This window comes from Astatotilapia calliptera, chromosome 7 (genome assembly GCF_964374335.1).
Source record: "Astatotilapia calliptera chromosome 7, fAstCal68.1, whole genome shotgun sequence".
NCBI lineage: Eukaryota > Metazoa > Chordata > Actinopteri > Cichliformes > Cichlidae > Astatotilapia > Astatotilapia calliptera.
This window is the reverse complement of record NC_137428.1, coordinates 52,645,137-52,660,158: the sequence shown is the minus strand read 5'-3', so window position 1 is coordinate 52,660,158 and position 15,022 is coordinate 52,645,137. Positions and strand designations below refer to the sequence as shown.

At 40.2% G+C, this 15,022-nt stretch overlaps 1 protein-coding gene across 3 annotated transcripts in view; it reads left to right on the top strand.

The window, feature by feature from the left end:
* Nucleotides 1-15,022, top strand: part of cntn1a (contactin 1a) — a 61,221-nt gene that overhangs the window by 32,335 nt on the left and 13,864 nt on the right. For all 3 annotated transcript variants that reach the window (XM_026175390.2, XM_026175391.2, XM_080304616.1), the window contains exons 2-10: nucleotides 853-987; nucleotides 4,013-4,051; nucleotides 9,860-9,986; nucleotides 10,632-10,810; nucleotides 11,100-11,195; nucleotides 11,729-11,935; nucleotides 13,614-13,713; nucleotides 14,051-14,232; nucleotides 14,421-14,545. In XM_026175390.2, the coding sequence (XP_026031175.2) occupies nucleotides 933-987; nucleotides 4,013-4,051; nucleotides 9,860-9,986; nucleotides 10,632-10,810; nucleotides 11,100-11,195; nucleotides 11,729-11,935; nucleotides 13,614-13,713; nucleotides 14,051-14,232; nucleotides 14,421-14,545 (1,110 nt within the window). In that variant the 5' untranslated portion in view covers nucleotides 853-932. The remainder of the gene's footprint in view (nucleotides 1-852; nucleotides 988-4,012; nucleotides 4,052-9,859; nucleotides 9,987-10,631; nucleotides 10,811-11,099; nucleotides 11,196-11,728; nucleotides 11,936-13,613; nucleotides 13,714-14,050; nucleotides 14,233-14,420; nucleotides 14,546-15,022) is intronic.

Here is a 15,022-nt window from a genome sequence, read left to right as displayed (position 1 = left end):
GCTGGCTGCTTCCCAAACAAACACACGTGCGACTTGGCACTTGTGCTGTAGTAACAAGTCACGCGACATGACGCTGCGGCTGTGATTGGTTCGGCTCTGCGCTACTTAATTTAGATTGGCTGACCTTTTTTTATTTTTTATTTTATTTTTTTAAGAGGACAAGAGCGGCGAGGTCTATCGCGATAGCTTAATTTCTCTATCGAGTAAAAGTTATATCGCGATACATATCGTTATCGTTCTATCGCCCAGCTCTACCAAGAAGCTTTGTTATCACACAGAAATTATTGCCCAAACAGAAATGTTCTTATTTTTTGTGCCTAGTTATTCTTTTTCCCCTTTCGTTCTGTGTCATTTATCCTCCCCTATCACCTCCTATGTCATGTTTTAGTGTTTTTTATTCAGATCTTCAGGTGTTTTCTCATATGGATCTGTTTTCTTAGTTTCTTTTTGTTTATTCATTTATGGTTTTAAACTTTTGTCTCTTGCATTTTGAGCCTTTTAGCTCTTATTGTGTTTGAGTTGTAGATACTCTGTGATTTGTGATAGTTTTCCCACTGATTTTTTTATACTGTATGGTTACTTCTGTGTTCATTTGTCATCCTCTCAGTTAGTTCCTTATTTACTTTGGTAGCTGACTCTCTTCTTGGCCTTGTTCTTAGTTATATTTGTTTCCTGTCTCATTATCTTGACCGTCTTTAGCAGATTACGTTTTGTTAGTCATTCTTTTGCCATAGTAATCAAGCCAGGGGTTGTTTTTATAATCTATCTGTGAACTTTGTACTGGCTACAAAATTGATGTTTCTAACTGTCAAATTTTCTGCTTTTTTTCCTTTTCTTCTTTATCTCTTTTAGGAAAAACAAGCAGTCCTGCTAATGTTCCATCAACTGAGCTTCTGGCTCTAACCCCACCAGGTGGTCCTCAATTCAACATCATGTTGCACCTCACCCTGCTGCTCCATCTCCTGGTCCTTTCATGCAGCTGTTCGGGTATGAAGCACATTAAACTCAAAGAAAATAGTTAGACAAACAACCTCTGAGGTTAATTTGAATGACAGAAATCATACTTGACACTGGTGATATGCTGCATTTAGCTGAGCAGTTGCTCCCTGACAAGTTTCTTTTCAAACAGTAATGCAACATTCAAAAGGACTTTGCCATTTAGCTTTGCATTTTGAGTACTGCTGCGTAAAAACCTGGTTGTCGGGGATTCTTTTGGCAGTAGCAGTTTGTCAGTAAATAGTGTCTCATGCACACTTTGACAAGCGGTTCCAGCTACAAAGCGTAAAGGATAAAAATCATACAGGTGGCTGGCAGCACGCATAGTAGCACACTTGTCAAAACTGGATTGTCAGTGTGTCCATGAATGAAGAGCAAGAATGACAAAGTGTGAACGAGCTGCTAAATGCCAGCTCCAAAGGACATTATGAAAACTAACGATGCTGGCAGTCATGTGTGCTTCAAGAAATTTTTTTTATAAAAATGTAATTTTAATCAATCCAGTTAAGATGGATTTTGTTGTAATGCAGCAGAGAAATCTTAACAGGTTTAAGTAGTTACAGCGTAGCATAAATTCAAAGGATGGCAACAAGATGATAAAAAATGATACGTAGGCTATATCTGATAGGCCAAAGCTGGCAGTCGTGTGCCTCTGAGGGCAGCATGTGGCTGTGCAATCTGCTGTGTTGGAAAGAAAGCAAAGTAGACAGAAAACAGCAGGCCTGAAAATGACCTGTCTAAAAAGGAAACAACCTTCTCTTTGTCTCTGTGTCCCTATACCACAGGCAGTTCTCGCTTGTTTGAAATTTGATTTCACATGAGCTAAAAAATCAGAGCATGTGGACTGTGACTCTCTGGGCTCTACACATCTTTCTCAAAATCATTTTACTATGATGATCGTAGCGTATGTGCATGTGTCCTATCTCCTCCTTAACATGTGAGTCAATCTGAATGGAATGTTGCACCAACATTATCACACATGCAGCGCTTATTAACTAGGGGTGCAACGATACACAAAAAAAAAAATTATAAATATATATTTTAACTCAAAAGTACAGTTTTTAAATTTAATGTTGCTGCAACAACAAGCCCCCACGCTTGGGGCTGGACGGCATCAACACGTTAACAAGCTAAGTGCGCTAACGCAGTAGTTCCCACCCATGTAATTGAGCATTGCGTGGCACATCCGACATACTGTTTTACTTTTGTCCATGACGCGCTTACCTTCAGGGTCATGCTTCACTTGAAAACCAAGATAGTTCCAAACGCCAGATCTGAATGAGGGTGGGGGAGGTTCAATTTCGGGTAGCGTTGAGGCAGTTGCCATGTTGCAACGAGCTTAGCTTCTGTCTTGCTAGCTTGCGCTGTGCTCAGTGGATCTGCACTCAACAGTGCAGCCTAGGCGGAGTAGTCAAACGCAGAACCACTGAACGCTTAACACAGACAGAATCGTAAGAAGAAAAGTTGATAAAATAAATAAAAAAATTTGTATTGTTCGATACATATGCGTACTGAACCAAAAGCAGTGTATCGAACGGTTCAATATTGACACAAGTATTGTTGCACCCCTATTATTGACGTCTATTTGCTTTAAAAAAAAAAACAACTTCACATATGGATATAGGGCTGTTCGATATAACGATATATATCGGATGAAGATATAAAAATGTCTATCGTTTAATTTTACGCTATCGTTTGTTTCGAGGTGTCGCAAAATAAACGTTTACGGCAATATTTTTTTCATTGTTTTGATGGTCACCGTAGTGGCTATATTAATTTCCTAAAGTTCTCTCTTTCTCTTATATTTAATATAACCACACTACGGACGGACAAGCGCCTGTTTTTATGCGTTGTCGTTAGCAACAAAGACGGTAAAACCACTGCGTGTCTGCTTGTTTATTTTCCACAAACCTTTCACAATAAAGCGCAAGATCCTGTTGAGATTTTTCAAAATAAACTGAATCACGTGAAAGAGTATGCAGAGTATCTACGGATGAGAAGCAAAAAATAGCCATCAGGTGCTAAAAAAATAAACCTTAGACTCAAACGTTAGAACAGGCTTTTCCCCGCAGCACGTCGTGTAATAAATACTCACAAAAGAAAACGGCGGCCTTTACAACTTATGTCTAAAAATATATCGTTTCATGCATCAGTTAAAACACTCGACTCCAGGTACACGACGCCCAGCTGGAAACAAGTCGAAGTTGAGCAAGTCGAGCTGCACGAGATTCACAGAATTTACAGAAAATGTTAAAGTTTTGTGATTTATATAGTTATCGGACGATAGATGTCTTATATCGGGATATGAGATTTTGGTCATATCGCACAGCCCTATATAGATAACATACATTAAAATTCTTTGGATTTTTATATTCATCATATACCCTGGCTCACAGGAGAGCAGCAATGTAGCAGAGAATTACTGTAAACCCTGAAGCATTTCAGTGTGATCAGTAAAATCTTGAAGTCATTTATAAAGCCAGTGATGAGAGTCTAAAACAGGGGTATTATCTTGTCTTTTGGTTTTTGTTTTGACGCCATTAGCTGTATTTTGTACCAGCTGCATGCATCGTACATGATTAACTAAAGTTCAAATCCAGGTATATGGCTGCTTCATCTAAGCAGACAACAGCCAAACAGCAGTCTCTGGTCTTTATTGTGGGTAGAGAACATTGGCTTGACATTTTAGTTTAGCCCCAACAAAGATTAATGTGACATTACTGCCATGACAGTTGGGCAAAAGTCAAGTACACACTAGCCTACAGCAGAAGTATAGGCAGTGAGTGTGTGCGTGTCTGTGATTCTGTGGTTCAGTTGGCCCATAATAAGACTTACACTGACACAAAAAGTATAAATGAAGTCTAAATATAGAACTGTGTTGAACACTTATGATAAATGTTTTAGTATCTGGTTGGTAGGACTGCTTTCTTCCATTCGGTTGTACTTTGTATTTCATATTTACAGAGCCGAGATTGTACGCTGGCTTGACTTGACATTCTTTTGTTAAATGTTTCAGGTGTGTCTGTCATTGGGGAGGTACCTGACTTTTATGGAGGTAAGTGTAATTATATGTCAAATATAATTATCAGCGTATATTGTGCTGGGATTCCCTTTAACAAAAACATTCATAAATGTCAGAGATCAAGTTTTGAGGTCACAGAAAAGGCCACAAGCTTATGTGTCATGTGTTATGTTTTCTGAATATCTTTTGACACTTGGCCATAGACATATTTCTTTTGCCAATGTGCCTTTGAATCTTTTTGAGCATTCTAGTAAATGGAGACGGGTTATCAAAAGCAGGAATGTACCAAAATTCAAAGGCTCGTTTCCATCTGATTTATATTTTCTAAACCAGAGACTGTCTGCTCTGGCAGGTCAGTGGAGTTGTGGCCTTCTTGACAGCCTCTGTTTTTAGTCAAGGCTATGTTACTAGACTTTTTGAGAAGGGTTTTGATTTCTTTTTGCATTAAAAGAAAATAGCTCTAACTCTTTACTGGCATTTGCCAAGTTTTCTATTTGCTGTCCCTTCCTACAGAAATAAAAACACTTTGGTTCTTTAATGTGTTTATTCCTGCAAGACGTCAGGATGCTGACCTCTGCTTCACCAAATTTTACACAGCTGCAGATGCAGCTGACATAGTTCACGAGGACACGTTATTTTAAAAAGTCTTCTGGTGAGCAGACACTTTTCACATAAAATACAACTGCCTTTAAGGGTTCAGCATAAAAACAATACAGTGTAACTATTATAAAGCATAGCTTTATTTATAATATAAATACAACTTCTTTTCATTGTTCTCCTTAATTACAGTAAACAGTTCTCAAGCTTTTGTGTTACGTTGATCAACTCATTATTGCAGATACTCTTAAAAGCCAAGAGAGGAAGTAAGTGTGCTACAAATGGGCTTTCACTGTTTTTTGTCCAACCCCTGCCAACTGAAGTGGTCAAACTACCAGAGAATTTCGCTTTCAGGATTCCCATTCAAGCAGTGACAGATGGCTCCCTTTCTCGTCCACAGTGGGATAGGGTTAATGAAAAAACCCAGACATAATGTTTTTTCCACTGTTTCTATTTCTGCATTTCTTCTTCTTTCAGATGTACATTAATTCTAATAGAGATGGTTTGGATCCAAGATGTTATGCATATGAACCTAGGCTGGTATTTAGAGCTAGGGACTGTATTTGAGCTGTCAGGCTTCACCGTGGTGCTATTTGGGGGTGATAGATGAGACAAAGAAGGGAAATAATGTGCATTTCGTCTTCATATATGTAGACGCACACATACACACACACACACTGTAAATGTAAAAAAAAAAAAGTCATATTTACATTTACATAATTGATTGAGACAGCCTACATATTTATATAGCTAGTTTACGAACCATTATACTTTATACTTACTGATAGTTTTGATTATTTGGTCCTAAGGTAGGAGAGGCTGTAATTTCTGTTTTTTGACTTACTATTCGCCCAGTGTGCTTGTCTCTAGGAGAAAAATAAAGGTGAAGCAGGCTGTCGGCAAGGGATTAATTGGTAGAAGGAAGGCTTGCTGATTTGTTGCTTAGAAACACGTGATGCTGTTCGCAGGTTGAATTGTTGATGGCTCCAGTGAGCATCTTGTTTTTCTGTTGGTCACTTTTTGTTCTTGATGCTTTGCCATTGATTGTCTTTCACCTTTTCTTGAAGTATTGACCTTTTTTTTCTTATGTGTCCTTGTGGAGTATCACCTCCTGAACAAGCTGACATTATTTCTTCATGTTTACAGAAATAACAGAACATGATGTAGTTTGGGCTCTGCTGGCTGTTTTTTGATGCCCACATCAGTTGTTTTTAAGGTCACTCGGCACTGAAAGAAATGTGAGAAACTGCTGCTTAGGCTTGGTGATTTTGAACTCTTTGTCAAACCTGGATAAGGATGAAGGTGTAGTCATCGGTGTCGATAGCAAGTTTCTTAAAGGTCAGAACATCGTGTAGACAGCCTTCCAGCTGGGACACGCTGCAGAAGCAGGTTTTTTTTCATATAACTGAACTGCTTATCATTCAGCTCGTAGCAGTGTTTATCCCCATCATCCTGCTGTTAAAGCTAAAGTAGAGCTCACCTAATGCCTGCCTCTTTAGTACCAAGTGCTCACCCCTTGTCGGGCTGAACGATGGCTGTAAAAGTATTAAAATCTTAATGCTGCCTTTTTAAATCACTTCTCAGCTGGACACACACATACAGAGCAAACTTTTACAGCTGCAGACTAATACGGAGATTCCAGTCATCGAGCATTACACATCAATGCGTATAAAAGTGAAAATCTTTGGACTCAAGTTCAAAGATGTATATTATCTTCGATAGTTCTGCTCTATCAAACAATATTTTCTTTCGAGTGCAGTTGTAACAGCACAGCTGGTAACAAATTAAACATACCCTGCATGACTGACCCTGGCCGTACCCTGGGCCATACCTCTGTGAGTACTTTGGCCTGCAGTGAGGCAAGTTTTTTTTTAAAAACATACGATTTTAAAAAGTAGGTTTTTCACTCCAGGGAGAGTTTGGTTTACCACCCTCGCTCATGATGTGGCTCGGGGGTTTGTGGGCAATTATTTTATTGCATTGTGCTTTTAGTGCCAGAAGGATACAATATGTTATCTGTCCCACTTGGACACTCACTTGGTCATGCAAACAAGCCATACTACAGATGTTGCTGTAAAGCACGGTTGTGATCAAAGTTAAATTCATTAGAGAATTACCTTCTTCTGGGATTTGGACTAATTATGTGATTACTGGGATACGACAGGAAAACTGCTTCAGAACATTGTTTTTTGCAGAATGGCAATGTGAGAAATGGCTGCAAATAAAATAAAGGCACTTAAAAGTGAAAAAACAAACAGATTTTGAATATATGTTTTATAATACTTCTAGCCAGCAAGTAATTGTGATTCAACTGAGATTATACCTAAAACCATAATGAATAATTGATGTCTCATTAGAAACCATTGCTATGAAAGATAACAGCCTCCTGAAATAACAAGCTTTGGTTTTTCAAATTCAAATGAGAGTCTAAGCTTACCTGCTGTTCGGCTGAATCAGACTGTCTGTGTCTGATAATGAAGCAGGTCCAGTGGAAGATCACTTCCAGCAGGCTCAGGAGACAGAGCGTTCCTGACTGTGTGTGTGCTTCTTCTCCTTTTGAACAGATGTGGCCTTTTCTTGAGACTTATTGTCCATGTTTCTTTCTTTCTTTGTGTGTTTTTGTGTGTAAGTAGGAGGTGGGATCACTCAGTTGACAACTGGGTAAATAATTACTTGCCAGCTAAACGGGAAGGCTCAGTACATCCAAGGCGAAGTAGTGCCAAAACGAGAACAGAAAGGGTTTTATGCAGGGAAAGAAGAGAACCTGTGAGAGATACAGATTAGGAAAGAGAAGAATGAAATGGAGTGACTAGCGACAGTATCGTATTGTGTTTTGTTTTGAACTTCGCATATTAGACTCCTTTGAAATGAGGGCGCAAAGAGTTTAGGTGGGGAGCTGAGAAAAGACCTTTTTTTTGCACAACAGTGAACACAAAAGTATTAAGATGAACATACAGCACTTTAGAAAAATGAATTGATTATTAAAGTTATTATGATGCATTATAATTGGCAAGACACATTTTAATAGCAGTACATCCCGTATTTGATTCAGAGCCACAAATCCCACCTGTGATAATGGTGTCAGTGTGCTTCATCCTCTAGAAATCCTTAGATTTTGTGCAAATGGTGCATATTTGGGTTATATAAAACTGTCAAGACATGTCACTAAGAAAAAAACCAAAACAGAACATGTACTGAATAAAGCAACCTTAACAACCAGAAAGCTCAGAGACCCAAGTAGTTGTGGAAGTAAATCAAAGAAAAGGGGAGCAAACCGTGACAGCAGGATTTAGATTGGAAAGGTGGTGGAGGGACAGAGGCAATCCAGGGAGAGCTTGAGACAGAGAAAATGAAACGAGGCAGGGAGAATGTAAGAGGCCCGTGTGTGTCTCCAGGCTGTGGGTCTTGTGCGGCCTGTTTAACAGCCCCCTTCCACCATCTGCCACGTCCCCCATTACAGGAAAAGCATAGGAACGGCACCAGTGCTCATGTCTGAGTTACACTTCAGCTGCTATTTCAGCACTGCAGTGCAGCCTCAGTGACTCCCTTCCAACCTCCACAGTCTCGCATTTGCAGTATTTTTTCATGACACCGACGCAGCACAGCCTAAGCCTAGCAGTAGAAAAGGGTCAGTAGATTCCCTTTACTCTACTGAATCTTATGTTTCTTTCATGTTTTCTGTTTCTTTCATTTCTTTTTTCACCTCTCTTGTTCCCAGAACATAGATCCTCACTTAATTTGCCTTCCATCAGCCCCACAATGGCCCATTTATTATATGTGTAATTTCTTTCTCAGTGGTAATTCAGAGTCCTTGGGATTTACATCAATGTCAAGTACTTGCACATGGTTGGCTGCTGTAGTGTGAGTGGGAGATGATCCTGTCTCCTAATGTCTTAATTGTTGCCTTCTGGTTGGCTGCGGAGGGTATAGCTAACTTGCAAATGTGGTTATAATTCTGCCTTCCTGCTTTTTTCTGTTCGTGACAGTCGAGGCAGAAGAATATGCATCTAATTTACTGGTTAAACTGCATGATCCGTTTTGGATATTCCTTGAAAATAGCCAGCAATCACATATTTGACTGCTGGAATGTGTACAGCTCTCGTTCTATTTTGTTGTCACGCTACACAAATATACCCGACTGCTTTTGTGATGTAAATTACGGATAGAAGGATCCTATAAATATAATGGTCCTTTGTTTGGGTTTCTAAAGGTCGCAGAGTCTGTCGATGTGACATTTTCAGAGTGAGCGAATCTGTAAGTACTGCCCTGGATCGAAGAGGCGCAGGATATCGCCGTCTGAAAGAGCCGGCCTCTCCCCATTGAGGTGTCAGCTGTGCTCTCTTAGAACTCAGAGACGCGAGGGAATAACACACATGTGCGCGCCCGCACATTTGTATTGCCGCAGTCACCTACACACGCTCTTGATCTGAGAGAATAATCAGCATTTGGGAACATTTCGCCTCATTGCTTATTCATAGCCTGGCATTGTGTTTATGTCTTATTCATGCCTTTGCTTGTGATGTCTGTCTGTTTTAATGAGTAATTGGGGCTAATTACGTGTGCCTGACGATGCTTTAAAAGGAAGCTTGAACCAAGAAACGCGTTTTCATCGAGGAGAGCGCTGAATCTGAAATTTCCTGTGCTGCGCTTCTCCGCAGCGCCGAGGATGACAGATACGGTATGAAGCAGGTTTGGATTATGCTAAGTAAAGTTGGCATTTCCACTTGGAGGATTTGTATTAGTGTGGAACAATAACATATCCACTGGCAACTGATAAATGCGTCACTCTGGTTTGGCACCTGACTGAGCACATCTCTGCCATAATTAGTGTGAGTTTGTGGTTTGGAATAAAACAGAGGCTTATTACCCTGTGTCGATGCCTGAAAGAGAGTTTGTGCGGACTCAAGAATTAGATTAGTTACAGCTACAACTGGGATTTATCTAAACCCGGCGTCTAAGCTAGAGGTGTGCATGTCTGTGAAAAACGCAAATCAGGCTGACATATTAAATGGCAGGTCCTCACAGAGGCAATCTCACAATCTAGTCAGCATGTTGTTTTTGTTGTTGTTGTTTATTTGTATCTTTTCTTGTGTTATTTCTGAACCCAGTTCTCTTGTTTTTGATTAAACTGCCCCACAGCTGACAAATGGGAGACAAATGTGATGCTCTTGAAACTTGATTTCACTTCTCTGTAAGACTGCTCTTAGTTATTAACCCTTGGTCTTGTTTGTTTGTTGCCTGCAGATGAAGTCACAGGTTACGGACCAGTGTTTGAGGAGCAGCCGGTGGATACCATCTACCCTGAGGAGTCACCCGAGGCCAAAATTACCATGAACTGCCGGGCTAGAGCCAATCCACCTGCCACATACAAGTAACATATGCTCCGCATATACACTACATGCTGTGCATGTTATGTGCCTCTCACCTCTCACAATCCCTCAGACTGTTTTCGGACCTGCTGTCAAACTGCGTGCTCACAAAGATGTTACCTTAATGGTGATGAACAAATAAAATTCTGAAGCAGATTTAGCAAAAATAACTTCTTTTTTTTTCATTTAATTTTTTTGGACTCAAAATTTAAAGTGTTTTAGATCATCTGTTTCAATTTAGTCGCAAATACATGTAAATTAGATTGCTCTGCATCCCTTAAATCGGTTTCACTGTCAAGGAGCCCAGAATTAGATGTCAGAGGGGAAGGAATTAGCTTTGACCGCAGCTGGCATTGAGTGTTTAAGAGGGTTCATTTATAGTGCACTCTCTTCTGCCTTTCAAAGCATTAAAATTTGTCATTTTTTAATAGAGAAGCCCTCAGTTTATGAAATCTGGTAAACTTACGGTAAAAGATCAGCTTTAGTGCAGTCACTTGTCAGACTTTGTAATGTATGTCAGTGCTTCAGATAAGTTATCTGCTCGTGTTATTCGATGTAAAATCAACTAGAAACAACAAGAAAAAGAACGCGACTCTGACTCCTTTCAAACAGGGCGGCTGTGCTAACCCTGATCGTTTGTGTTGCAGGTGGAAGCTGGACGGCATGGAAATTGACTTGGATGCAGGGGGTAGTCACTACAGTTTAGTAGGAGGAAACTTGGTCATCAGCAAGCCTGATAAGACTGAACATGTGGGTCAATACTCCTGTTTGGCTACCAACACGTATGGCACGGTCGTAAGCAGAGAGGCCTCTGTCCAGTTTGGATGTAAGCTTTCCATTTACAGTCTGATGTGTAAAGCATCTCCTATTTTTAACAGCGCTGCCTTGCTGTACTTTCATGCATATTATGCAAACTGAAATGACAAGGACAACTGGGACAAATCAAATTCAGTATGACAAATATAATTTGTGAAATGCTAATGCGCTCAGAGATCACAACTCATTTCCAAAAGAATCGTTGATCTTTATACAAAACTTACACCATAAGTGTCGTTTTGCAGAGATCTTTAAAACATGTGATGACGGGATGTGATTATTTTCTCTCCCCTTCTCAGATCTCGATCTTTTCTCATCGGAGGAGAGGTCGTCAGTGTATGTCAAAGAGGGACAGGGGGCCGTGTTGCTCTGCGCTCCCCCACCGCATTATCCAGGTACAACATGTGAAGCCTTAGCCTGCTGTTGCTGGATGTTCCTAAAAAGAATGAGCCCTAATATTTTGCAGCATTAACATCTAGTTAATTACAGAAGACCGTAAACAATATAGACTAGAACATAATCCCTTCACAAAAACCCGAAAGAAATCTGAACCCACAAAACTCTGGGACCAAGACAAGTCGTATGGAAAATGAACAAACTTGCTTGCATTGCTTTAAGTTTTACTCTGGTCCTTGACACAGCGACTCAGTCATGTTAAATAATTGTGACCATTCATGCACATATCCTCACTGCTGTTTTCATGAACTTGGTGAACTGAAATGAATTAATCAGATATTTTGTACACTGTTGTTAAGGACATGGTTAGCTTCTTAGCTATTAAGATAAAGAGATTGTTGTCTTCACAAGCTTACCAGATCATTCAGAGTGCCCTTGCTTCACATCCAGCCTCCTTCACTGTTTCAAAAGCAGTGGATAAGCCCAGACTCTTGACTGACAGGTGCCTTTTGCTGTTCCTCTTTCTGTTCAGCCGAGCTGTCATTCCGCTGGATCCTCAATGAATTCCCGACCTTCATCATACCGGACAAGCGACGTTTTGTCTCCCAGATAACAGGCAACCTCTATATCTCTAAGGTGGACTCCTCGGACAGAGGAAATTACTCCTGCATCGCCTCAAGCCCGTCTATTTCCAAGAGTGTCTTCTCCAACTACATCCCCCTCGAGCCTCAGACTGAACGTTAGTACCCCGGTTTCTACTTCTTGTTGTCTATTTGTTGTTGCTTTTGACTCTGATTGTTGCTAAAGTAGTAGTAACAGACTTTTGGGTTCTGCAGCTTAACAGAAAGCACAAATAGAAAATGGAATACAAAATTATAAAAAAGGTTCCAAGAATTCATGCGTAAAATACTGTGTTTAATACCAATTTATGCTTGCAATGTACAGCAATTATGTCAGTAAAACGGAGGGATTCAACAGGGATTAAATATGTGTCTACTATAAATGCCACACTTCCTCAGATGTGGTTTCCTGTATTAATTCTCACATTATTTTGCCAGTGAGGTGTGATTATAGGGCAGGACCTCAAGTGTTAAGAGATGCTTGAAGACAGGAAGTGACTAAAATGCTGCGTCGGCTGCAATTCTTTCCTCCTGTCCCTACTGTAGCACTGTGTTTAATGACAGCGTTGCTTGCTCTAAATGCATTAAGGTCATGTCCCTGGTATTGACTTTTTAAATTAAATTTACAGAACTAAATGAACTCAGTAGTAGACTGACACATGATGCTTGTTTTGAGACAGAGCCAGCCGGCTACAGAGGACAAGAGGAAACATAAACTGTGCCAAAACGAAGGACAGAAACTAAAGAGATGTATGTGCTCTTATTTATTTAGGCCGTATGTTTCTGAACAGCTTGAAGTAATGGGTTCAAAAACCAAACTAAGCAATGTTAACATTTTTCCTTAAGGGGTTTCCAAGAATCCATTAGACGTTTACTTTCATCGCTGTCAAACTCTGAGCTAGTTTTACTTGTGGCAAGCATGTGTTGAATAGTAGAACACAAGCTAGAAGGATTTGTTCCATCAAGGGGGCCGGGGACAGAGCTGAGCAGTTGTTTGGGCTCTCTCAGGCATACATGTATTATGCCGTGTCTTCTGGGTATGATGTTACATTATTTACCTCTATCTAATTTTTATGTGTGTGTGTGTGTGTGTGTGTGTGTGTGTGTGTGTGTGTGTGTGTGTGTGTGTGTGTGTGTGTGTGTGTGTGTGTGTGTGTGTGTGTATTTGTCCAGGTTTTATGAATGTGTATACAGAATTTTATACATTCTGTTAATGTGTTTAAGCATGTAAACATGAGTCATGCTTAGGGCTCTAAATAAAGCTTTTATTACATTCTATAGGCATTTCTTTCACTTTAATGCTCTGAGTATATGATTTCACTGTGTCCCATGTGTGTTCATCAGTCAGCAACGGCATTGTTGTTGCTTATATCTTGTGTTTTAACCACCTGATTACTGATTGCTATAGAACAGTGGTTAAACTTAAAGTAACTCAGTTGATAAAGAAACAGCAGAGTGGATGAGACATTCAGAAATCCAGGGCCCTGGATCTAGTCCTGGACCCGAGTTTTTAAACTGCAAATTACAAGTAAGGATACCGAGTAGGAACAGATTAATACTTCTTTGTAAGATTAAAAAAAATGACAAAATTACATTCACAGAAACAAATAACCTAATCACACACACAGTATGGGATATAAGAGTTCCATATATACGCATTATGGTGACTCTGGTGTGAGATTTTCAAAGAAAACCTTGAGAACAAACACAAAATTATTTTAAAGTATTTGTTTTGTTAGCATCTATAAACTGGGTTAAGAATCAGAACACATCATAACTTGTTGCTCTTCCACTCAGGTCCTATCAGGAAATACCCGGCTGACCTAAGAGTCAAGTTCCCTGACACCACTGCTTTGGTGGGGCAGAATGTCACCCTGGAGTGCTTTGCTTTGGGGAAGTAAGTAAGAGAGAATATGGGTAAACAAAAAATGCTAGATTGTAGAATTTCACACTAGCCAGCTATGTAGAGGTAATCCGCAATAAAAACGACTCTTAAAGGAAAGTTTAAGTGAATATGAACTCAGTTTCAGAGGCTGTTCTGCTCCGTTTACAATGAAATCAGATCCAAACATATCATTCTGTGAGCTCTCAAAGTTCTACAGCTGCTGACAAATGCTCATGAAGTCACATGATTTACAACCCATGTTTCAGAATGATAAGTATAGTGGAGCATGCAACAAGCGTTACAACTTATGCCTGCTCGTGCATTATTTTCCCCTGTGTGCCCTTTTCAGTCCTGTCCCTGAGATCCGCTGGAAGAAGATAGACGGACATCTGCCGTCAAACCACGAGGTGCATATGACGGGGACTCAACTGCATCTGTACAACGTGCAATTTGAAGACGGTGGCACCTATAAGTGTGAGGCGATAAACTCGAAAGGAAAGGACTACCACACCGCTCGCGTGTCTGTGGAAGGTAATTTGAAATTTTCTTGTCTTAACTTATACTGTAGTTTTCCAAAATCTTTATCAGTTGTATTAAATCTCTCCTAGGTGTGCTTTATGGGATAAACTCGTCAGCACTGCTATTATTAGCACTGTCACCAGACAGGGTAAATCTTAAGATTTTCCTCAAACCCCTTATCTAAATGTTCTCACTTGCAGCTTTTCCAGAGTGGGTGGAGCACATCCGTAGCACTGAAAAAGACCTCAGGAGCGACTACACCATGTCCTGCAAAGCCAGTGGCAAGCCTAATCCACACATCCGCTGGCTGAAAAATGGAGAACCGGTATTATTCAGACTCATAGATTGTTATTGTCTTGTAACTGTGAATGCAAATGAGCTATGACTCTAAAATGCTCAGAGCCCTCTCGGTGGCTGTCTAGATCTCGTCTCTGTTCGGTATGCAGCCAAGGGTTGTTACAGGAGCACAGCAGAGACAGGAAGCTGGCACTGTGGGTAGACATGGTGTCAGGAGAGTTCAATAAAAAGCACCTTTTGTTTTTGAGCAGGTGCCAGCATGTGTTGTGTAATGCTCCATAGAAGCAACTGTCATCAGGCTCGAAAATGCTCTAGAGAGCAGCCAGTGACAGAAACGTGGGGGAGGTTGCTGGATGTATCATTATGCATTAATGAAATCCTCTGCCAGGCAGCTGAACTGCAGTAGCCATCATGTCAGCCATCATCACTTTAATTATGGCCATTTGCTTTGTAACAGAACTCAAACATTATGGGAAAAGATGCTTTATTTTGTTTTACTTTGCAC